The sequence below is a fragment of the Schistocerca nitens genome, chromosome 1, assembly GCF_023898315.1.
Source record: "Schistocerca nitens isolate TAMUIC-IGC-003100 chromosome 1, iqSchNite1.1, whole genome shotgun sequence".
Classification (NCBI taxonomy): domain Eukaryota; kingdom Metazoa; phylum Arthropoda; class Insecta; order Orthoptera; family Acrididae; genus Schistocerca; species Schistocerca nitens.
Window position 1 is genome coordinate 25,887,877 of NC_064614.1, and position 25,097 is coordinate 25,912,973.

Consider the following 25,097-nt stretch of genomic DNA (forward strand, 5'->3'; position numbering starts at 1 on the left):
CAAAATTGGACCTAGCAGATGCGTACTTGCAAATACCTGTGGACGAAGAATCCCAGCGCGTCTTAGTGGTTAACACGCATCTTGGCTTGTATCGCTTCAAAAGACTGCCATTCGGGTGTGCATCCGCCCCTGCTTTATTTCAGCAATATTTACAAACTATTTGTGCGTCGGTCCCTACGGCTGCGAACTATCTGGACGATATTGTGATCTCAGGAAAGACAGAAGCCGAACATTTGCAGAATCTCCGGACCTTCTTTCAGGTCTTGCGTCAGAATGGTCTTCGCTTGAGGAAGGACAAATGTGTGTTTTTTGCTCGTGACTTACCGTACCTGGGCCATGTCCTTAACGCCCAAGGTATACATCCGAGTCCAGAGCACCTTCGTGCCATTCAGGACTTGCCGTCACCGCAGAACATAAAACAGCTACAGAGTGTGCTGGGTAAGGTAAATTATTATTCAAAGTTTGTGCGCAATGCTTCTTCCATTTCAGCTCCGCTTCATCGCTTACGCCGTAAAGGTGTTCCGTTCGTCTGGACGACGGAATGCGAACGCGCCTTTCGCCAGTTGAAATCGGCGTTACTTTCAAATACTTGCCTTACGCCATTCGATCCCCGAAAACCCCTTTTGTTGATGGTCGATGCATCGGATTTCGGGATCGGTGCTGTGCTTGCACTCAAAGATGGCTCGCATGATCGCCCTATTGCCTTTGCGTCCAAATTGCTCTCATCTGCGCAAAGAAATTATTCCCAAATAGAGAAGGAAGCTTTGGCTCTTGTGTTTGGTGTAACAAAGTTTCACGATTTCTTGTATGGTCGTCACTTTACAATCATCACGGACCACAAACCTTTGACATCACTTTTTCATCCAAACAAGCCTGTACCTCCACGTACAGCGCAGAAATTCATTCGCTGGTCTCTTTTTCTCTCGCAGTACCGCTACGATATCTTGTATCGGTCCACTGCTAAGCACGGAAACGCTGATGCGTTGTCCCGTTTGCCTGTTGCTGAGGATAAAGCATTCGATTCTTCCGAACTTGCTTGCATGTTCATTGATTCGGAAGCCGATGACGTGGTCGCATCGTTTCCGATTGATTTTCGTCGTGTAGCTACTGCCACAGCTGCTGACCCTGTCCTTGCTTCCGTTTTGCGTTTTGTTGCTACGCAATGGCCCTTGTCAAAGTCACGGATCGAGGATCCTTTGGTTCGCCGTTTTTTTGCTCACAAGGAGAGACTTTTTGTCCGACGTGGTGTTTTGTTGTTGCGTTCCGATAATGATCAATCCCGAGTCGTGGTCCCACGTTCGTTACAGTCCTCTGTCTTAAAGCTTCTTCACCAAGGACATTGGGGTATAGTGCGCACGAAACAACTTGCTCGTCAGCACTGTACTTGGTTCGGAATCGATGCTGCGATTACGAATATGTGCTCCTCTTGCGTGGCGTGTGCAGAACAACAATCCGCACCGCCGCGGAAATTCTTTGCATGGCCGAAAGCCACTTCCCCTTGGCAACGCTTGCACATCGATTTTGCTGGTCCATTCTGGAATGCTCGATGGTTGGTTGTGGTCGATGCTTTCAGTAATTTTCCTTTTGTTGTCCGGATGTCTTCCACGACGTCTTCTGCCACCGTCCAAGCCTTGTCTGCTATCTTTTGCATTGAAGGTCTTCCGCAGACTATTGTTTCCGACAATGGCCCACAATTCATGTCCGCAGAATTTCAGTCATTCTGCACGGCCAATGGTATTCAACATCTGACATCCGCGCCGTTTTCGCCTCAGTCAAACGGTGCCGCGGAACGATTGGTCCGGACTTTCAAGTCGCAGATGTTGAAGTTGAAAGAGTCGCATTCTCGGGAGGACGCTTTGTTGCTCTTTTTGTCCTCATATCGCTCTCAGCCCCGCGATGGTCGCTCGCCGGCTGAGTTGCTCCATGGTCGCACTCATCGAACTCTGATGTCTTTGCTGCATCCGCCACATCAGGTTCCTGTGCAGCGGCAGACTCCTGCTTTTGCTCCTGGCGACGTTGTCTATTATCGCAACTATCGCGGTTCACAGCGTTGGCTCGCAGGGCGCATTCTTCGCTGCCTCGGCCGCGCGATGTATTTGGTTTTGGGGGCCTCTGGTGAGGTGCGTCGGCATCTCAATCAGCTGCGCCTCTGTCGTCGCCTGGGTTCTGCCGCTCCCCGTCTGCTTTCAGCGACGGAGCCGTCGGGTCAGCGCCCTGGGGACCCATCTACTGGCTCGCCTCATCCCCAGGTGTTACCGACGATGCCTTCCATTTTGCCTCATGGCGTCGCGCCGCCGCAGCCGCCGCCGGCGCCGCCAGCAGCGGACGCTTCGCTGCAGCCGCCTCGCGCCTCCCTGGGTCACGCGCCGCCGCTTGCTTCCCGTGACCAGCCGTCCTCCGCCATGGACCTCTTGCCCGCTCCGGACCAGATGTCGTCTTCGCCCGTCGGGTGCTCCGACCACATGGAGGTCGACCCCGCGGCTCCTCTTATATCATTACGTGCGCAAACACCTCATGTTGACGTGCACCCTGGACTAGGTTTGCAGGCGTTTCCTAGCTCCCCTCGGACCGAATGGCCGGGTGCGGGTGGCACAGCCTCGCCTGTTGTTAGGCTCCCCACCTCATCGCATACGTCAACATGGGGTCCTCCCCACGGCGGGCGGAAGCCTTATCTCACGACCGTTCGCCGATTTGCGGGGGAGGAATGTGGTGTCACCGCTAGACACCACACTTGCTAGGTGGTAACTTAAATCGGCCGCGGTCCTGTAGTACATGTCGGACCCGCGTGTCGCCACTGTGTATTCGCAAACGTAGCGCCACCACAGGGCAGGTCACAAGACACGGACATGACCTCGCCCCAGTTGTACAGACGACATAGCTTGCGACTAGACCTACCAAGTATTCCTCTCATTTGCCGAGAGACAGATTAAATAGCCTTCAGCTAGTCCATCGCTACTACCTAGCAAGGCGCCATGTGTATCATTGCTAATTGCTTACTACTATGCAAGAGATGTATTTCAACAAGAACAAGACTACATTAAAGTTAAGTATATTAAAATCTCTCTTCTTTTCTTTATAGTTTTCTTCCAGTCTCCTGTTTCAGAATTTACGCCCGTCTGCGTTAGTTTCGCGTGCACCTAGCCACTCATTGTGTCGAGACCTTAGGGAATCGACACAACAATAACAGTAGGTAAGAGTTCTAATTTTTAAACTTAACTTACTGCTACATTTGCTGCACTACCCTAGCGTACAGTGTACCCACAATAATGTTTATCTCAGTATTTAGATTCAAACTTTAGTTGTAACTACTAGCCAACTGCAATCTTCATTACAGAGTTAAACAAACATGATATTTCACTGCATAGTTTATCAGTTATGTTGTATGTTCTAACAGACAGCGTTTTAAGTTCCAATGGAGTCGCTTTTCATACTATTTTCTTTACAGGCATCAAAGCAGTATCACTTTGGAAAGTTGAAAGGCAATATTTGGTCCAGAAGGGTGAAATAAATCCACCAAAACATCACGGTTATCTTCACTTTGGTCTTCAATTTTTACAAGCCACCACTTCTTATCACACATACAAACAACACAGTCACTACTAATTGAAGATGATATGTTTGTAAAAGTAATAAAGTTTGAAGATCATCAAAATTTGAGCCTTTGGAAGCAACAAAACATCTTATTTGATTGTCACTTATGGGGACACATCTTGTGATAGCTTCTTGTTCCCTTAACTGGTAGACAACATTCAAATCTCTCAGTCAGTTTTGCTTTGATTTATTCAATTTCAGGTGAAGAAACAATCATATATTTAAATCCAGTAATATTTTGTCAACAGTGTTTGACTATATCTCGTGAAGTCAGGATCTGTTCTTTGTAAGTCTTTGAAGGGCAGCTCGTGTAACTTTTCATTTCGTTGTTCTGCCTATCCCATCACAAGAAATTCCACTCTACTATAAACCAAAATCATTTTAGTGCTGGCAAACTTCAATGAAATTTTTCTTATCTTCGTACTGGCTGAATGCACCATTGCTAAAGTAAATTACCATTTCAACATTACGTATGATATTCTTAATTTCTCTAATGACTTGATGAAATGTGTACAGTCATGGTATTATGATCAAGGTAATCACTAATGACACAAATAGATTTGCAACATACTTTGTCTTCCTTTTTAAAGTATATGACAAACAGATGCAGTGTCACTTGTGTATTAGGCCAGTGAAAACTCTGAACATCATCCTGTACTCTAAACATATAGTTCCCTGCAAATCCACCAATCACTCAACAGAGGGTTTCCTTCAGGTTTTCTTTCATTTCCTTGAAATATTGGGCTCAAGCTTTTGAAATAAAGTGATAGTATTTTAAAAGCACCAGCTTATGAACAAGAGAATGTAAAAAAAAGACGAGTGCTGTGAAAAGGTAGCAAGCAAAGGGCGAGAAAGGGAAACTGTTGAAAAAACTTCAGAAATTCAGTTATTAAATCAGTTTGGCTTGCTATCTGAAGTAGTGGAGGAAGGGCCTCATCCAAATCCAGTTGAATGTAGGTTGAAGCAGAATATTACCTTAAAGAAAAAAGACAGGTCGGGATCAAATCAGAATAGGACAAGAAGAATTCTGCTTCTAGGTAGCAGTCATGATTCGTGTGTGCATTTCTTATGCACTTGACATATTCCACATCATAACAGTTTCCATGAGATTGATCAATGGAATACATAACTAACTAACTAACCAACTAGGTAACTGGGCATCACTTGTCTAATGAGTTCAGCTATATCAGTTTGTACCCATTGTTTGAAAATTACTTTGACAGGCAAGATATCAAGCTCCTTTTTAAAGACATCAAGTACTCTACATGGTGCGGTACATTATGCACAGGTGTTAAGCATGTATTTTTCATTGTTAATGTCACAATACCATGAAATCTATCGAGTCATTATAATTCACACTAAGCTTTGCTGCTTCTATCACAAGCTTCATATTCTGATGATGCTTGCAAACGCATACTCTCAGAGTTCCTGATGAACCTGGAAGAATGCACAACTTTGTCATAGAATGCAAGACATAGAGCACCAAATTCTGTGATTTGGGTATTTCTGCTTATAGAAGCAGTAATGCTCATTCAGTGAGAGAAGAACTAACTTTTTCTGCTTCTGCACCTTAACATTGTTAATCACATCTGAAACACACTCCTTTTCACCAGGACATAAGTAGTTATTTTTCATCATTCTAGTAAAACACACAATTAATAAAAACTTCACTTATGTTGTTGGCAACTTGTCTTTTTTTCTGACCATGATTGTGGCAAGATGCTAATTATCTTAATTTTATCAGCTTTACTACAACTTGGAATTTTACTCTCATTTTGGCACTAAGTATATCATACTCACTTTGTATATTTTTTGTATTATTTTGATTCTGAGCATTGAAGTCATTGTGCAGAGATTCTTGCAATTTTCGCTGACTGTGCTTGTAATTTTATCAGTTTTTCTTTGTAAAACTAACAGTCACTGTTCTGTGTTAAGCTTTGTTATTTTACAAAAAGAAGATACTTCAAAAGTTTCACGAATGGATTCTGCTTGATGCAAAGGATTATGCTCAACTAATTCAAAAGGCCAGTAAGAAATTCACGCTATTTTTCAACACTATTTGCTGCTTCTTTAACTGGTTTTTCTACATATATTCTTGATGCACAAGTTGGACATACAGCACGTCCAGGAATTTGGTTAATATCCACATTTTTACTCTTGTAAAGGTGTTTAACTAGTATTTTACATAAACCATGTTGTCTTTTTCCCCTTGTGAGTACCAAATGCATCACAACATTTTTTCCCAAAAATGTAGTTGTATTTGTCTAAATATTTATCTTTATGGTAATGGCAAATATTAGTAATTTCTTTTGAAATCTTAATTTTACCAGACATTGTTCTTCTACTGACAAGTCACTAACCCTTATTAATTGTTGGGGCACTTCTTTCTTGTAGTGTTGTTTATGGCACTGTTCACCTATTAGTACACCCACAAAACCATTCATACTTAATACTTGAACAAGCCGTTATTCTTCAGAACAATTGAAGGTGGGAGAGTTCAAGTCTACACTTGCAAAACTTTCACTGACTTGGGCATTGTTATTTAACAGTATAAAAATTTCATCATTTATTGTATTTATTAAACATCATTCGACCAATGTCAACTGTATTGATTTCAAGCCCTTGTTTGCTAACTTAGCACTGAACGAGTGTGTAGAAGAGTTGCATTTTTATTGAAATTACTGCTCTATTACTCTCAATGTAGATGAGTCTCAGCCATAATTTTTTGTGAGCTATTCCTATGAGTACAAGGAACATTCTGCACAATTTTCACTTGTTTTCATTCAGTTTGTTTTTAGATAATGATCTGTGAAAACTGACAAAAGATTTTTGGCCATTGTTGAAAAGCTCTAGAAAAAAACAGGAGAGCATTCTCATGACTAAAACTTATACTGCAGGAAGTTAAGTAAGTACTCAACAACTAAATAACATATTATTAGATTCTCTCATCCTTCTTAAAAATTTGTGGTCTTAAATAGTATCAGTTGATAAATTTTTCCTGAGTATTTACAGAAAGAGTTTGACTGACTCTCTTGCATGATAGAAAAATTTAAAAAAAATTATGCCTGAAGTTCATTTCATTTTGAATAAGCTGATCTTTAAATTATTCTGATATCTTTTAAAATAACTTTGCAATTAAACTTTCCACAAACCACATTTGCCATACAAATTTGCCCAACTGACACTTTAAAAACAGCTGGCAGAAAAAAAATGGCTTATACAATTTATTCCAACCATGTTTTGTAACTGTCTACCCACAGGGAAATCATGATTAAAAATCAGGAAAATAAAAAATGTTAAACAACAAATTTTGTTTTTATTGGTTTGAAATGGACTGACCCATGATGCTTGTGACCAGACTGGAGTGGGTGGTAGCGGGAGGATGTATGGAACAGGTCTTGCTTCTAGGTCTATCACAGGGATATGAGCCATAAGTCAAGTGGTTATAAGCAGGGGTTGTCAGGAATGGATGAGGATACTGTGTAGGTTCGGTGGGCAGCGGAATACCAATGTGTGAGGGGTGGGAAGAATAGTTGGTAGGACATCCCTCATTTCAGGGCATGACATGAGGTCATCAGAATGCTGACAGAGAATGTGATTCAGTTGCTCCAGTCCTGGGTGTTACTGAGTCACAAGGGGAATGCTCCTCTTTGGCCGGGCAGTGGGACTTTGCGAGGTGGTGGGTCACTGGAGAGGTAAGGACCAGGAGATCTGTTTTTGTACAAGGTTGGAAGGCTAAGTATGCCATGTGAAGGCCTCACTGAGACCCTTGGTATATTTCAAGATGGATCACTCGTCACTACAGATGAAGGGGGCAAGGGTGGCTAGACTAGATGGAAGACATTCAAATGTGTGTGAATTCCTAAAGGACAAAACTGCTGAGATCATCAGTCCCTGGACTTACACATTACTTAAACTAACTTATGCTAAGAGCAACACAGACACCCATGCGCAAGGGAGGACTTAAACCTCTGACGGGAGGAGCCGCACAGTCTGTGACATGGTGCCTCAAACTGCATGACCACTCCACATGGCTGTATGGAATGGACTTCTTGGTATGGAATGGGGGGCAGCTGTTGAAGTGGAGGTATTGTTGGTGGTTGGTAGGTTTGATGGGTGGAGGTACCGATGTAGCCACCTAACTAGTTGACAATCTTGCAAGGCCTTAAAGTGGAAGTGTAATGAAAGAATCACCAGAAAAGTGTCAAACTCTGGGCAGCATGTAAGTAATAAAAATAATACATTTAAAATATTTTATCACTACAAAATTTTAGTATATTGCCTATTATGTGGTACTGAATGAACAAGGAATTTTTTTGGGAATGGGGGGGGGAGGGGGGGGGAGGGAGCATGAGAGGGTGGCTGTTTGTCATTCTGGCTGCATTTGTGTACACATGTGTTGTTGAGACTGTATTGCAATTTAGTAATACCCTACATAGTGATTTCTGCAGCTCCACAACCCTAACAAAATATGTTTTGGTTAAAGAGATGTCCAAGCAAGCATTTCACATGATACCTCTAGACTGACAGTGCACTTGTTGATGTGAGGAGAATAGTGATCTCAACAGCTTCAAATCAAATATTTCCAGCAGCAGCTGGCACATCATAGAATTTGTTAAGGTTTGAGAATCAGGCTTTCCCTTTAGAACACTCTGATGCTATGTTCCAAGGAAACAATAGACTTCCATGTGTTGTATACAACACATGAGTATACTCACTTCCTTTCCAGCACTATTCCCTTCTTGGCATGTCCATTGGCCAAGCACCTTGTCAAGTGAACCACTGAACATGTGTGGGATATTATCACACAGAAACTGTGTTCTCAGTAATTATCAATTAACTGCAGACAAGGACGAGAGACACAGTTCATAAGGAGCACATATAACACCAATACCATGAACGAAAGGTTTGACCAACGCCAACTGGTACTTCAGAAATGCTAATTTTGGGTCAGTAATGCAGTCTAATGATCTGAAAGTTAAATCATTTAATTGTGTCATTACAAATCATGTAATTAACATTTCAATGTTTCCTGCTGATTCCTTCACTGTGCTGCAGCTCACAAAAGCTCACATTTTTATTTGTAACTCACAAATAAATTGCCTTGTATTTTGCACATAACTAAAATACAACTGCTCATGAAAGGTCATAAAGATAATGGAAAAAATTTTTAAACTATAGATATACAAACTGTTTACTCACCTGTGCCCTTGGTACTTGTACTGACAGTATCACTTGGCTGGCTGTCGCCAACTCTATTGTGTGCTACAATATATGCATGATACGTGGCCCCACAGAGCAAAGTCTCCAGAGTGTGAGAATTTTTTTCAGCATCCAGCTGAACATACTGCCAGTTCCCATGGTCCCGCTTATAATTCAGTATATAACCTGCACAGTAATGTAAAATGTTATATTTTTAAACTGGGAGCACATGTACTTTTACAAGAGAAGTAAAATAAGTCAATAAAGAGTTTTCAGGAGAGGAATGAAACATATTTTAACACAATATGACTAAGGAACTACGCTGTCCACATTAGAATTTGTCACAGAACCACTGGAGAAGGGGAGCTGTAAACAGTTACAGCTATTCATGTTGTTCCTAAAATTGAATCACCATGAAGTCACTACAAGTGAAGTCATCCAGGTCATCCTACCAACCATCTCAGATTTGGATAAAACTTGGCTTATTTGTTCTCACTCTGGAGATAAGGAACCATACCAAATTTTAGCATTTTATCTCTTTCTGTTTCCATTTTTATGGTACTTTAAATTTCAGAAGTTTAGTTGTTTTCAACATTTCAATGGCAAAAACTGACACTTGCTAACAGCTTGAAAAAAAGTACAATTTTTTCAATTATCAACCAAACAATATGAAATTTTAATACCATGTATCAGAAAAGTCTCTCTGCAGCAGCAAGCTTCATGTGTCTCACCTTGTGGGCCACAAAATGTTGGCAGACATTCAAGTCTCACCTGCAAGTGTTTTGTGGACCTGCAGTGGTAGGGTATGGGTAGTAGAGTTTCGTCTATGTTGGAGCTGTTAGTTGTGTTATTGGCTAGTTCTTGTGTAAGGTGAGTGTAGTGAGAATGCTTACCATTACAGAGAGAGCGTTTTTAGTGGAAGAGATTTTCCATGCAGCAGGAAACTTTACAGAGCATGTGAGGCAGTAATTTAGATTGTGTTTTCCTGCTTCAAGGTGTCAATGTCATGACACCGTGCATGATTTAATTCACAAATTCCAGATGCCAGGTTCAGTTCATGATGCACCATGAACTAGTAGGACCACAAGTTTAACACAACAGAAGTTTAATGACATTTTGGAGATCATGTTGTGGCGTCCAACAAAATTAGTGAGGAGATTATTGAAAGAGGCTAAAGTCTCTTGTATGACAGCATGTAAAGCTATAACCAAAGAATGTGGATGTATCCATAGAAACTTACTGCTGTGCAACAATTACATTGTACAGACCATGCAAAACAAATAGTGTATTGTGAATGGTTTCAGTGATTTGTTAACCAGCATAGAGCTAGTGTTTTAGATCAAACCTTTTTTACTGATGAGGCTTGGTTTCACCTATATGGCTACATTAATTCCCAAAACTCACGAATTTGGTCATCCAAAAATCCACATACGTTAAGAGAAATGCCATTGCATGTAGATAAACTTGGAGTATGGGTTGCCACAATACGAGCATGGATTATAGAGCCTATCTTTTTTTATACTACTGTCACTTAGGATGTCTACTGTTCCCAGATAATTTATCCATTTATTGCTATGCTGAATGAGAATGACATCACTCATTTATTTTTAACAAGATTAAAATACTACTGCTCATATGGCGTATCAGACCCTCCGACTTTTTCATAAAATCTTTGGAGACAGTGTAATTATGAAAGGTCTCTGTCCCCTGTGATCATCGGATCTATGTCTGCCAGACTATTTCCTTTATCAATATAATAGAGGGAAACATTCCACGTGGGAAAAATATATCTAAAAACAAAGATGATGTGACTTACCGAACGAAAGTGCTGGCAGGTCGATAGACACACAAACAAACACAAACACACACACAAAATTCAAGCTTTCGCAACAAACTGTTGCCTCATCAGGAAAGAGGGGAAGGAGAGGGAAAGACGAAAGGATGTGGGTTTTAAGGGAGAGGATAAGGAGTCATTCCAATCCCAGGAGCGGAAAGACTTACCTTAGGGGGAAAAAAGGACAGGTATACACTCGCACACACACACATATCCATCCATACATATACAGACACAAGCAGACATATTTAAAGACAAAGAGTTTGGGCAGAGATGTCAGTCGAGGCAGAAGTGAAGAGGCAAAGATGATGTTGAATGACAGGTGACGTAAGAGTGGCGGCAACTTGAAATTAGCGGAGATTGAGCCCCGGTGGGTAACGGGAGGAGAGGATATATTGAAGAGCAAGTTCCCATCTCCGGAGTTCGGATAGGTTGGTGTTGGTGGGAAGTATCCAGATAACCCGGACGGTGTAACACTGTGCCAAGATGTGCTGGCCATGCACCAAGGCATGTTTAGCCACAGGGTGATCCTCATTACCAACAAACACTGTCTGCCTGTGTCCATTCATGCGAATGGACAGTTTGTTGCTGGTCATTCCCACATAGAATGCATCACAGTGTAGGCAGGTCAGTTGATAAATCACATGGGTGCTTTCACATGTCGCTCTGCCTTTGATCGTGTACACCTTCCGGGTTACAGGACTGGAGTAGGTGGTGGTGGGAGGGTGCATGGGACAGGTTTTACACCGGGGGTGGTTACAAGGATAGGAGCCAGAGGGTAGGGAAGGTGGTTTGGGGATTTCATAGGGATGAACTAACAGGTTACGAAGGTTAGGTGGACGGCGGAAAGACACTCTTGGTGGAGTGGGGAGGATTTCATGAAGGATGGATCTCATTTCAGGGCAGGATTTGAGGAAGTCGTATCCCTGCTGGAGAGCCACATTCAGACTCTGATCCAGTCCCGGAAAGTATCCTGTCACAAGTGGGGCACTTTTGGGGTTCTTCTGTGGGGGATTCTGGGTCCGAGGGGATGAGGAAGTGGCTCTGGTTATTTGCTTCTGTACCAGGTCGGGAGGGTAGTTGCGAGATGCGAAAGCTGTTGTCAAGTTGTTGGTGTAATGGTTCAGGGATTCCGGTCTGGAGCAGATTCGTTTGCCGCGAAGACCTAGGCTGTAGGGAAGGGACCGTTTGATGAGGAATGGGTGGCAGCTGTCATAATGCAGGTACTGTTGCTTGTTGGTGGGTTTGATGTGGACGGACGTGCGAAGCTGGCCATTGGACAGGTGGAGGTCAGCGTCAAGGAAAGTGGCATGGGATTTGGAGTAGGACCAGGTGAATCTGATGGAACCAAAGGAGTTGAGGTTGGAGAGGAAATTCTGAAGTTCTTCTTCACTGTGAGTCCAGATCATGAAGATGTCATCAATAAATCTGTACCAAACTTTGGGTTGGCAGGCCTGGGTAACCAAGAAGGCTTCCTCTAAGCGACCCATGAATAGGTTGGCGTACGAGGGGGCCATCCTGGTACCCATGGCTGTTCCCTTTAATTGTTGGTATGTTTGGCCTTCAAAAGTGAAGAAGTTGTGGATCAGGATGAAGCTGGCTAAGGTGATGAGGAAAGAGGTTTTGGGTAGGGTGGCAGGTGATCGGCGTGAAAGAAAGTGCTCCATCGCAGCGAGGCCCTGGACGTGCGGAATATTTGTGTATAAGAAAGTGGCATCAATGGTTACAAGGATGGTTTCCGGGGGTAACAGATTGGGTAAGGATTCCAGGCATTCGAGAAAGTGTCTTTGATGAAACGAAAGTGCTGGCAGGTCGATAGACACACAAACAAACACAAACATACACACAAAATTCAAGCTTTCGCAACAAACTGTTGCCTCATCAGGAAAGAGGGGAAGGAGAGGGAACGAAAGTGCTGGCTGGTCGATAGACACACAAACCAACACAAACACACACACAAAATTCAAGCTTTCGCAACAAACTGTTGCCTCATCAGGAAAGAACCATGACACCAACCACTTTCTCGAACGCCTGGAATCCTTACCCAATCTGTTACCCCCGGAAACCATCCTTGTAACCATTGATGCCACTTCCTTATACACAAATATTCCGCATGTCCAGGTCCTCGCTGCGATGGAGCACTTCCTTTCACGCCGATCACCTGCCACCCTACCCAAAACCTCTTTCCTCATCACCTTAGCCAGCTTCATCCTGATCCACAACTTCTTCACTTTTGAAGGCCAGACATACCAACAATTAAAGGGAACAGCCATGGGTACCAGGATGGCCCCCTCGTACGCCAACCTATTCATGGGTCGCTTAGAGGAAGCCTTCTTGGTTACCCAGGCCTGCCATCCCCAAAGTTTGGTACAGATTTATTGATGACATCTTCATGATCTGGACTCACAGTGAAGAAGAACTTCAGAATTTCCTCTCCAACCTCAACTCCTTTGGTTCCATCAGATTCACCTGGTCCTACTCCAAATCCCATGCCACTTTCCTTGACGTTGACCTCCACCTGTCCAATGGCCAGCTTCACACGTCCGTCCACATCAAACCCACCAACAAGCAACAGTACCTGCATTATGACAGCTGCCACCCATTCCACATCAAATGGTCCCTTCCCTACAGCCTAGGTCTTCGCGGCAAACGAATCTGCTCCAGACCGGAATCCCTGAACCATTACACCAACAACCTGACAACAGCTTTCGCATCTCGCAACTACCCTCCCGACCTGGTACAGAAGCAAATAACCAGAGCCACTTCCTCATCCCCTCGAACCCAGAATCCCCCACAGAAGAACCCCAAAAGTGCCCCACTTGTGACAGGATACTTTCCGGGACTGGATCAGACTCTGAATGTGGCTCTCCAGCAGGGATACGACTTCCTCAAATCCTGCCCTGAAATGAGATCCATCCTTCATGAAATCCTCCCCACTCCACCAAGAGTGTCTTTCCGCCGTCCACCTAACCTTCGTAACCTGTTAGTTCATCCCTATGAAATCCCCAAACCACCTTCCCTACCCTCTGGCTCCTATCCTTGTAACCGCCCCCGGTGTAAAACCTGTCCCATGCACCCTCCCACCACCACCTACTCCAGTCCTGTAACCCGGAAGGTGTACACGATCAAAGGCAGAGCCACATGTGAAAGCACCCACGTGATTTACCAACTGACCTGCCTACACTGTGATGCATTCTATGTGGGAATGACCAGCAACAAACTGTCCATTCGCATGAATGGACACAGCCAGACAGTGTTTGTTGGTACTGAGGATCACCCTGTGGCTAAACATGCCTTGGTGCATGGCCAGCACATCTTGGAACAGTGTTACACCGTCCGGGTTATCTGGATACTTCCCACCAACACCAACCTATCCGAACTCCGGAGATGGGAACTTGCTCTTCAATATATCCTCTCTTCCCGTTACCCACCAGGCCTCAATCTCTGCTAATTTCAAGTTGCCGCCACTCTTACATCACCTGTCATTCAACATCATCTTTGCCTCTTCACTTCTGCCTCAACTGACATCTCTGCCCAAACTCTTTGTCTTTAAATATGTCTGCCTGTATCTGTATATGTATGGATGGATATGTGTGTGTGTGCGAGTGTATACCTGTCCTTTTTTCCCCCTAAGGTAAGTCTTTCCGCTCCTGGGATTGGAATGACTCCTTATCCTCTCCCTTAAAACCCACATCCTTTCGTCTTTTCCTCTCCTTCCCCTCTTTCCTGATGAGGCAACAGTTTGTTGCGAAAGCTTGAATTTTGTGTGTGTGTTTGTGTTTGTTTGTGTGTCTATCGACCTGCCAGCACTTTCGTTCGGTAAGTCACATCATCTTTGTTTTTAGACTATTTCCTTTAGTACACTGCTAAAAAATTTGTGTATAAAAATAACCCAAAGACAATAGATGAACTGAAGACAGTAATAACTGATTATCTGCACAAAGTTACACATGGAACACTGGTAAAAGTGTTTGCAAATAAATGTAAATGTGTTGAACTATGCCTTCAAGAAAGAGGTAAACATTTCCAGCACCTATTGTGATATAGGTGAGAGCAGTGGATTGAATTGTAATTACTAAAGTTCACTGTTTTAATTGTAATAATGTCGAATCCCATCTTCCGACATAACTGCAGCCACTAGCAGTGAATTTCGACCCCTGGCGCCCTGGCGTATACAGCGACATGAATGTGTTGCCAACTTTATATGCCCTATTAGATGAGACATAAGGAGCTTCCCGCAGTGGAGAGACTTCGGGGGCACACTGTATTTTGTTCTGCATAAAACATGGTTCACCATTACATTAACAAAATCACATAAAGAGAAAGGAATAATCACTAAAACACTTATCCATTTGAGAAATTTACTGGTGGAGCCATTGTCTATTTTCATCACTAATGGTACTAACATTATCCAACAAGAAGTCCAAATGATCATTCAAGAATTGTAGTGAAATCTTCCATCCCATAAGATGCTAATGATCTCAGTAGATCTTGTACAATACCATGATAGGTCTCAGCCTATAGTTGCCTAAAAATTTCTTCAGTACTTGTGAAAGAGACATTGTAGAGAGTTTCAGGGAGAGCATAAGGGAACAATTGACAGGAATGCGAGAAAGAAATACAGTAGAAGAAGAATGGGTTGCTTTGAGGGGCGAAATAGTGAAGGCAGCAGAGGGTCATGTAGATGAAAAGACGAGGGCTAGTAGAAATCCTTGGGTAACAGTAGATATATTGAATATATATTGATGAAAGGAGGAAATATAAAAATGCAGTAAACGAGCAGGCAAAAAGGAATACAAACGTCTCAAAAATGAGATCGAAAGAAAGTGCAAAATGGCTAAGCAGGGATGGTTAGAGGACAAATGTAAGGATGTAGAGGCTTATCTCACTAGGGGTAAGATGGATACTGCCTACAGGAAAATTAAAGAGACTTTTGGAGAAAAGAGAACCATATGTATGAATATCAAGAGGTCAGATGGAAACCCAGTTCTAAGGGAAAGCAGAAAGGTGGAAGGAGTACATAGAGGGTCTATACAAGGGCGATGCACTTGAGGACAATAATGGAAATGTAAGAGGATGTAGATGAAGATGAAATGGGGGATATGATACTGTGTGAAGAGTTTGACAGAGCACGGAAAGACCCAAGTTGAAATAAGGCCCCAGGAATGGATAAACATTCCATTAGAACTACTGATAGCCTTGGGAGAGCCAGCCCTGACAAAATTCTACCATCTGGTATGCAAGATGTATGAAACAGGCGAAATACCCTCAGACTTCAAGAAGAATATAATAATTCCAATCCCAAAGAAAGCAGGTGTTGACAGATGTGAAAATTACCGAACTATCAGTTTAATAAGTCACAGCTACAAAATACTAACATGAATTCTTTACAGATGAATGGAAAAACTGGTAGAAACCGACCTCGGGAAAGATCAGTTTGGATTCCGTAGAAATGTTGGAACACGTGAGGCAATACTGACCCTACAACTTATTTTAGAAAATAGATTAAGGAACGGCAAACCTACGTTTCTAGCATTTGTAGACTTGGAGAAAGCTTTTGACAATGTTGACTGGAATACCCTTTTTCAAGTTCTGAGGGTGGCAGGGGTCAAATACAGGGAGTGAAAGGCTATTTACAATTTGTACAGAAGCCAGATGGCAGTTATAAGAATCGAGGGGCATGAAAGGGAAGCAGTGGTTGGGAAGGGAGTGAGACAGGGTTGTAGCCTATCCCCAATGTTATTCAATATGTATATTGAACAAGCAGTAAAGGGAAAAAAAGAAAAATTCTGAGTACGAATTAAAATCCATGGGGAAGATATAAAAACTTAGAGGTTCACAGATGACTATGTAATTCTGTCAGAGACAGCAAAGGACCTGGAAGAGCAGTTGAATGGAATGGACAGTGTCTTGAAAGGATATAAGATGAACATAGAGGAAAGCAAAACGAAGATAATGGAATGTAGTCTAATTAAGTTGGGTGATGCTGAGGAAATTAGATTAGGTAATGAGACACTTAAAGTAGTAAATGAGTTTTGCTATTTGGGGAGCAAAATAACTGATGATGGTCGAAGTAGAGAGGATATAAAATGTAGACTGGCTATAGCAAGGAAAGAGTTTCTGAAGAAGAGAAACTTGTTAACATCGGGTATAGATTTAAGTGTCAGGAAGACAGTCCTGAACGTATTTGTATGGAGTGTAGCCATGTATGGAAGTGAAACATGGACGATAAATAGTTTGGACAAGAAGAGAATAGAAGCTTTTGAAATGTGGTGCTACAGAAGAATGCTGAAGATTAGATGCGTAGATCACATAACTAATGAGAAGGTATTGAATAGAATTGGCAAGAAGAGAAATTTGTGGCACAACTTAACTAGAAGAAGGGATCAGTTGGCAGGACATGTTCTAAGGCATCAAGGGATCACCAATTTAGTATTGGAGGGCAGCACGGAGGGTAAAAATCGTAGAGAGAGACCAAGAGATGCTTACACTAAGCAGAATCAGAAGGATGTAGGTTGCAGTAGGTACTGGGAGATGAAGAATCTTGCACAGGATAGAGTAGCATGGAGAGCTGCATCAAACCAGTCTCTATACTGAAGACCACAACAACAACAACAAGAGAAATGTTAATCAAAATATTCTGTCCAGGTAGTAGTTCATTCTGAGCAGGCTATCTTTATCTTGTAATAGCATTTTTTTTTCCTTTTTGTGTGCTTTCCCAGACACATAGAGAGCAGCAGTGCTTTGCATCCATACTGTTATGTCGCAAGTCAAACCACTATGGCATTTTATTGCAGCAAGCTACCTTGCAGTACGGGCTCGTAGCTTTGGAGTTGGTGGCAGTAACAGCCACCTGTATCTCGGTGTGATTCACTCGCACCTGTCGTAGCACGACTGTGGAAAGCACAGCGACAAAATATTCAAACCTTTAAGAATCTAAGTAAACTATACTAAATCTTATTCAATTTTGAAAAAAAAAAAAAAACTTTATATTTAGACTTTTGTTATAAAAAAAAAGCTGGTTGCAAAATCTCAGCTTTCTTGCTGGGATACTTTCAGAGCTAGAGAAAATTACCAAAAATACCAAAAAGCGACACTAGTGAGATTAAAGTCAGTTCAGATGCATAACAGTTTGTCCTTTGCTACCAGTTGGAATCATTACTGAAGTTTACAAAAGTTAGGTCAGTATGTTTGAATTTTTGTACTTAAATAACGTTCACTATTTTTCGTTTTTGTAATAGAGAATTCAGTAAGAATTAATATTCATTTAATAACTATTTGTTTTTTTTTGTGTAAATAAATGAGAGTAAATGAGAGTGTGTTTGTGGGACATACATAAAGATTCAATATTATGTCCTGTTAAACGTTATGTAACTTGGTCATGGGAAAGTGTGAAACAAGCTGTTGCAATGAAAGCTGTACTTGCTTGCTGATGACGTATGCCCAAGTGTGCCTGTTTTTGTGAGAAGGCAGCCAGAATATTTATTTGTAGAGTAATGTTTTTCTAAAGTTATTTCAGGATTAGTTTCCATTTCATTTGGTTTGGTGGAACATTTTATTAATGATGTAAATGCATCTGTGAATGTTGACTGGAGTAAAACAGTTTAGGTGCGAATATGATCTTGAAAGACTGATCTGATTGGTTGTTCATGTGATCAACCAATCAGAGTGAGGTCTTTCCTGTGCTCTATCAAGTAGTATATGCGCTGTGAGCAACGGCATTGAGGCAGTCATAGTCTCGCTGTCGGACGCGCAGGTCATGTTGAATATGCCTGAAAAAGTTACGTGTAAAATGAAGAAGGTACTGTTATTTTGCATTTGGTTTATATCACTGTGAAAGCAGATGCATTTATGGACAGATTGTGAAAATTTGAGCTTTGTGAAGGAATTATTTGGAGAGATAAACACATGTAAATCTCAGCCTTTGTGAAGAATTCCGCATGGCATATTTCGTAATTGTTTACGGAATAGGTGGCGAGCAACTTCGTTTACAAAATCCACTGAAAAGGACCAAATGTAAAACTCATGTTGTAGCTGAGTGTAAACTGTGAAAATTGCGTAACAATTCGGGTTGAACTTTGGTACATTTCTGGCTGTCTTGTGTGTGCACTAGATGGTATAAGCTATGAGATGAGGACAGTGATATTAGCTGTTAGTTTTAAATTTGGGCTGATGGCATCTATTTGATTTGGCATCTAATTAATTTCATCTCTCAATATATGGTAGGAATTATTTTTATTAAGGCCATAAGTAAAGAAAAAAGTAATTCAATTGCTGTTAAATTCAACATCTTGTATTTCACTAAGAAAACATAAAAAATTACTGTGACCTTTGTTATTAAAAATATGTACCTGTAAATTAGAAGTATTTTGCCATCCAAATTGTCAGCTCAATGTAAAACTTTTAACTGAAACTCACTTAAAAGGCCATAACTCACTCAAAAGGCCGGTCAGAAGTGGCCCCAGGGTTCCTCTGGGCTGGGAGGCTGACTCCAACACCCAACAACCATCACCCCAGAGTATTCTGCTAATGTTGGTAGTAAATGAATGACCAGTTGAGTTTCGGGTGGACACAGGAGCAATGAGTAGCCTAATTAATTTAGACGCGTACAGGCTTTAGGGCGGCCTTGGATTGCAACAGTCACTATGTCAACTTTTATTTTATAATAAACAGTATATGCTTTTATGTGTGTGTGTATTGTGGGGGGGGGGGGGAGGGGGGAGGAGGAGCAATTCTCAATCGCAGCATGCTATAAAGATGTGGAATAGTAATTTAATTGTTAGACAGTGAAATGAAAAACAAGTTCAAAGTCGCAAATTTTAATTTTTTTATTTACGTGATGAGTAGTTTTGGGATGGAACCCATTTTTAAATCATCGTAAAATAGTAAAAAATTGATATTTCCAGAAAAGCAAAACCATGTCAACAACTTGCAAATGATCAGTTACAGTGCATACATATAACTGTCTGTGCCGTAACTGTCCGTTTGGACATTTTTGACATGTTCTTGCATTTTTGGAAATACCATGTTTGACTAGGTTACGATGGTTTGAAAATGGGTCTCAGCCCGAAACTACATCTACATCTACATACATACTCCACAACCCACCACACGGTGCGTGGCGGAGGGTACCTCGTACCACAACTAGCATCTTCTCTCCCTGTTCCACTCCCAAACAGAACGAGGGAAAAATGACTGCCTATATGCCTCTGTACAAGCCCTAATCTCTCTTATCTTATGTTTGTGGTCTTTCCATGAAATGTAAGTTGGCGGCAGTAAAATTGCACTGCAATCAGCCTCAAATGGTGGTTCTCTAAATTTCCTCAGTAGTGATTCACGAAAAGAACGCCTCTTTTCCTCTAGAGCCTCCCACCCAAGTTCCTGAAGCATTTCCGTAACACTCGCGTGATGATCAAACCTACCAGTGACAAATCTAGCAGCCCACCTCTGAATTGCTTCTATGTCCTTCCTCAATCCGACCTGATAGGGATCCCAAACGCTCGAGCAGTGCTCGAGAATAGGTCGTATTAGTGTTTTATAAGCGGGCTCCTTTACAGATGAACCACATCTTCCCAAAATTCTACCAATGAACCGAAGACAACTATCTGCCTTCCCCACAACTGCCATTACAAGCTTGTCCCACTTCATATCGCTCTGTAATGTTACGCCCAAATATTTAATCGACGTGACAGTGTCAAGCGCTACACTACTAATGGAGTATTCAACTAGTCCTCGAGTGAATAAAAAAAGTGAAATTTGCAGCTTTGGACCGGTTTTCACTGTACTGATTAACAGAAGTTGCCGACCCACAGCTATTCCAGCATGCTGGAAGTTCGTTAATTGCTAGTAATTAAGTCCATTTAGAGTCCCAATTGGTCCCCTTTCAAGATTTGGACTATTACTACAGTTGTACGGCAAACTGTTTGAGAATACCTTTTTTGAGGATCATGTCTCCCTTAAGCAATTCCTAAATTTTGTAACCCCTGTGCCAATCCTCTTCACTATGCATGACATTGTCAATGGCAAGCTGCAGCATTGGTAAGAACTCAGCATTGTTTCTCCTATTTCATCTAGTCAGTGGGCCACCCCTTTGACGGTGATTCAGAAGCCAAATGATGCCATGTGCCTTTGTGGCATTTTTAAACAGACAGTCAATGTCCAAGTAGCACAGATTCACATCAGAAATCTTAATGAGCATATGCTGTAATGTTGTTTATTGACTAAACTGATGAAAAAAATGGTACACTGTGTACAGTTATGATGAATTATGATGGAATTGTCATGAAATACAGTTTATGTTCTAATATATGCTCAATGAAAATAAACAAATACTAAAACTAACACTTATAAAATTTATGCAGAGAATTCTAAAGGTTTTCAACATTAAGCAATATACAGAGAACCAGGAATCTGTAATTATAAAGTTATTAAATGTTTTATGAATCTTGTATTATTGTGGAAATGTATTTTCAGTACTTTGGTAATTTTAATCATATTATTTTGATTTGTTTGTTAGTCTGAAACTATTGTTATAATTTATAAATTCAAATTCTGTAACTTTTTCTGGAAAATTTTGTAACTTTTAATTGAAACATCTAAATATCTCTATTACACTCTGTATATATTCATGTTTTCATTATTGACAGGAATATAAGGAATGGTGCCAGCAGCTGAGGAGGCTCAGTTTCATCACAGGTTTTGTACGTGTCAGTGATATGTCAACATCCTGACGTGAAACATGTGTAAATCTGTAATGCAAATAAACAATAATTTTAAATAAATCAACTGTTTCAGCTGCATCATTTCACCATAATTGATTAATCAGGTCACGCAAATCCTGAAATTATGGAGAAACCAAGACCTTCTTACAGGTGGACACAAACTGCAGCAAAGAGATACTCCCAATCTTCAGTCATCATGAAATTAAAGCAAGAACTAACTTTCATAGCCCAACAAAGTAGTTATATTGTAAGTTGCTGGCAAATCAGTCAGGGGATCAGATTTTTCTCGCTGTTCAGAGTCTATTGCGCGGATCCTATTATCCTTAGATAATGAAACTGTTCAATAATCGTTATTGATGTAAATGTTCAAAGTGAATGATCGCCAAAAATTTTATGTTAATACTCATCAAACACCACACTAGTAATGGTAGAAACTCTGTCCTGAAGCAACATGTGAAAATATGACATATGCAAACTGAGAATAAATCACTGAAGTCATTCCATAATTAACACTTTACCCCAAACTGAACTCATTGTTAAGTGCATATCGAGTTACATAATATGGCATCCAAGGCTGTTCCTGACAACTGTACAAACACAACGTAGTTTCCAACACGGAGTGTGCACTGATACATATCTAGAAAAGAACTGGGGCTTTACTCTAGCTCACACACTCTTATTTATATAGCCGCGGTGCGGACCGCCAAATGCGCAGCCAACAACATTTGCCTTACTGACGAGCCGCTGGGCTAACAAAACACCACTTCAAGTTACTAAATAATTAATTGCTTCATTCGCAGAAGGCCAATGAAGCTCTCGATTTAACTGTGCAATCAGCACACAGGTAAGTATCTATAATAAAATTCTAATGTGGCTAGGTTAAATACTTTTGGCGAGAGAATTATTTTAGTTGTACTGCACGCAATAGATGAGCTCTGAACTTGCCCTTTGGAGCAACGCTACAGCTATAGTTTTATAGCTACCTTTTTGAAACTTCTCACATCTTTGTTATTATAGCGTATTTCCATTCTACCTAAATCTAAACATCCTAGTTTTATCTAATCACTTACTTAATCTATCTTGCTTCAGTACTTTTAGGACACAAAAACAGAAAATTATGAATTTCTATCAAAATGTTACTTTGTGAGAGCCAGCATGTTGTTCCTATTAAATTACAATGAAAAAGGAATCCAAATATAAATTTTGAAGTTTCTAGCTTATTCCTGTTGTGCCGATGATTTTTAAGTAAAACGTCCAAATTTCGAAAACTGTGAAAGTTACCAAACTGAAACTTAACACATTATTATTTTAGCATCACTCCTGACATGCTATCAACTTTTCAGATTATTTACTTTATTTTTAACGTATTGCGCAACATTCATGACGTCATAGCTAATTACAGTGGACTAAGCTGGCACACAATGGAAAGTATATGAATTTTATATGGGGTGAGTAGGCTGCTTCCCTACATGGTGACTTGCAACACGCCAGCTAGTGAAATTTATTTTATTTTATTCATTTATTTATATCTTTCAATACATGTTTCACAGTCCAATATTGTGCTATAGCACCTGGATGGAGAACAGGTCAAGACATTTAATCTATTATCATCTTCATATAATTAATAATCTAACAGTGTAAATACAAATTTCAAATACTACTTATTTGGTTTATGAAGTACAAAAGCCATTTTCATGAGCTTCACAACACGAAACATGTGATTTATAAGGCCTAATTAAAGTTGCAAGTGATATTAAAATGGAAAAACACTGAAAGATTTGAGAAATAGTCCTTCCTAAATATTTCATTTAGAGAATAGAAACTTTTTTCAACCAAAAACTTATTTAGTTTACTTTTAAATAATTCCACTTACTTGTGTCAGACTCCTTCTTTCTCCTTCCCTGTTGGCCTACCTTGGCCAAATCTTGCTTTTTCGATCCCAACGGTATTAGGTTTCGAGGCCCGAGGGCGTCTTTCTAATTTTCTTATTCCTACTTATGACCCAACTCCTGAGGGGAGCCCACCCCTTAAGAAAAGCCAGCAGTCCTGTAAGCTGTGAGGGTAACACTGCAGGTTGGACGGGAGGCCAGCACCCTCTCTTCGTAAAAAATTAAACATGCTTTCAAGACTACAAGTAAACCTCGGAACATTACTGACAAAAATAGATGACGTCAATGGCAAAGAAACGGTATATGATTTGGAACGTGGAATGTAAGGAGTCTGTACAAGACAGGTGCTGCAATCAGTGTGGTCAAGGAAATTCAGAGGTACGAACTAGACCTAGCTGCACTGCAAGAAATCCGGTGGGACGATGCTGGGAGCATTGATGTTGAAAACTGTACAATTCTGTATGGAGGCTGTGAACGAGGTCATCTGTTAGGCACTGGTTTCTGCGTCAGTAAGACGTTGGCCACTAATGTTTCACAATTAGTTTCACTCAACCCAAGAATATCTAACTCTGGATGTAAAGCATATTAAGACGACTTTTGTGAACTGTCATGCTCCCATGGAGGAGAGCGAATGTGAAGTGAAAGACGAGTTCTAAGTGCAGCTAGAGGCAGTGATGGACACTATACCAAATGGACACCTGAGGATCCTCCTTGGTGATATGAATGCCAAGGTTGGGAAAGAACAAATATTCCAAGACACAACAGGAAGGCACAGTCTACACAACCTAAGCAATGACAATGGGGTTAGGTTCATCAGCTTCGCTACATCATTAGGGTTGTTCATCTCCAGCACACCACTTCCAGCGGAAAAACATACATAAAGGAACCTGGGTGTCACCAGATGGGAGAACTGTAAATCAAATAGACCATGTAGCCATTGATCTCAGAGGCAAGAGATGGGTGTTAGACATTAAGACAGCATGATGTGCCGAAGGTGGAAGTGATCATTTCCTGGTCAGAGGCCGTTTAAACACACAGTGTAAAGGAAGAACGGGGCCTAAGTTAAAAACAGTGGAAAGGTACCATGTGGAGAAACTGAAAGATGAGGCAACGAAGAGCGGATACCAGTTGCAACTTAGTAACCACTTTGAAGCACTCAGTGAAATGGACGCGAATCAGGACCTTGAACTAATGTGGGGAAACATCCAGAGCTCAGTTAGGGATACAGCAAAGGGAACACTCATGGGAAACCCAGTGGGCAAGAAGACCTCGTTTGGAAAGGAATGTGCAGATGCCCTGGAAAGGAGAAAGGAAGCCAGGAACAAGTGGCTGAAGGGGACAAATCTGGCACAGGCCAAAGCACAATTTGAGGAGGTCCAAAAGACTACACAATCAATTCTGAGAAGAGCAAAGAGGAAATACATAAGGAATATCATCATTGAAGCAGAAACAGACTTCAGAGGACAAAAGACTAGGGAAATGTTTCTGAAGGTGAAGTACCTCTGCAAAGGTCACCAGGCCAAGCAGAAATTTGTCAAAGATTCCCGTGATAAGATCCTGACGAACGATAGGGACATAGCTGAGAAATGGAAAGAGTACTTTTGACAGCTGCTAAATTGTGATGAACCTGAACTGCAGTTCGATTTCCAGTACCCAATTACAGCCGATGCAGACTATCCCCCACCTACCCTGAATGAGATAAAAACCAGAATCAGACACCTTAAACAGAATAAGAGTCCAGGTGAAGATGGAGTACAGGCTGAAATGATCGTGGCAGGAGGAGAGAAACTTGCAGAAAAAATACACCGACTGATACAGGCAATATGGACCAAAGAAGAACTACCAGGAGAATGGAAAACA

General features: G+C 41.3%; 1 protein-coding gene across 1 annotated transcript in view; it reads right to left on the minus strand.

Annotated features, from left to right (window-relative positions):
* LOC126257762 (Down syndrome cell adhesion molecule-like protein Dscam2) overlaps window positions 1-25,097 on the minus strand; it is a 381,956-nt gene that overhangs the window by 38,449 nt on the left and 318,410 nt on the right. The window contains exon 24 of the mRNA XM_049955588.1: window positions 8,794-8,979. Within this exon, the coding sequence (XP_049811545.1) occupies window positions 8,794-8,979 (186 nt within the window). The remainder of the gene's footprint in view (window positions 1-8,793; window positions 8,980-25,097) is intronic.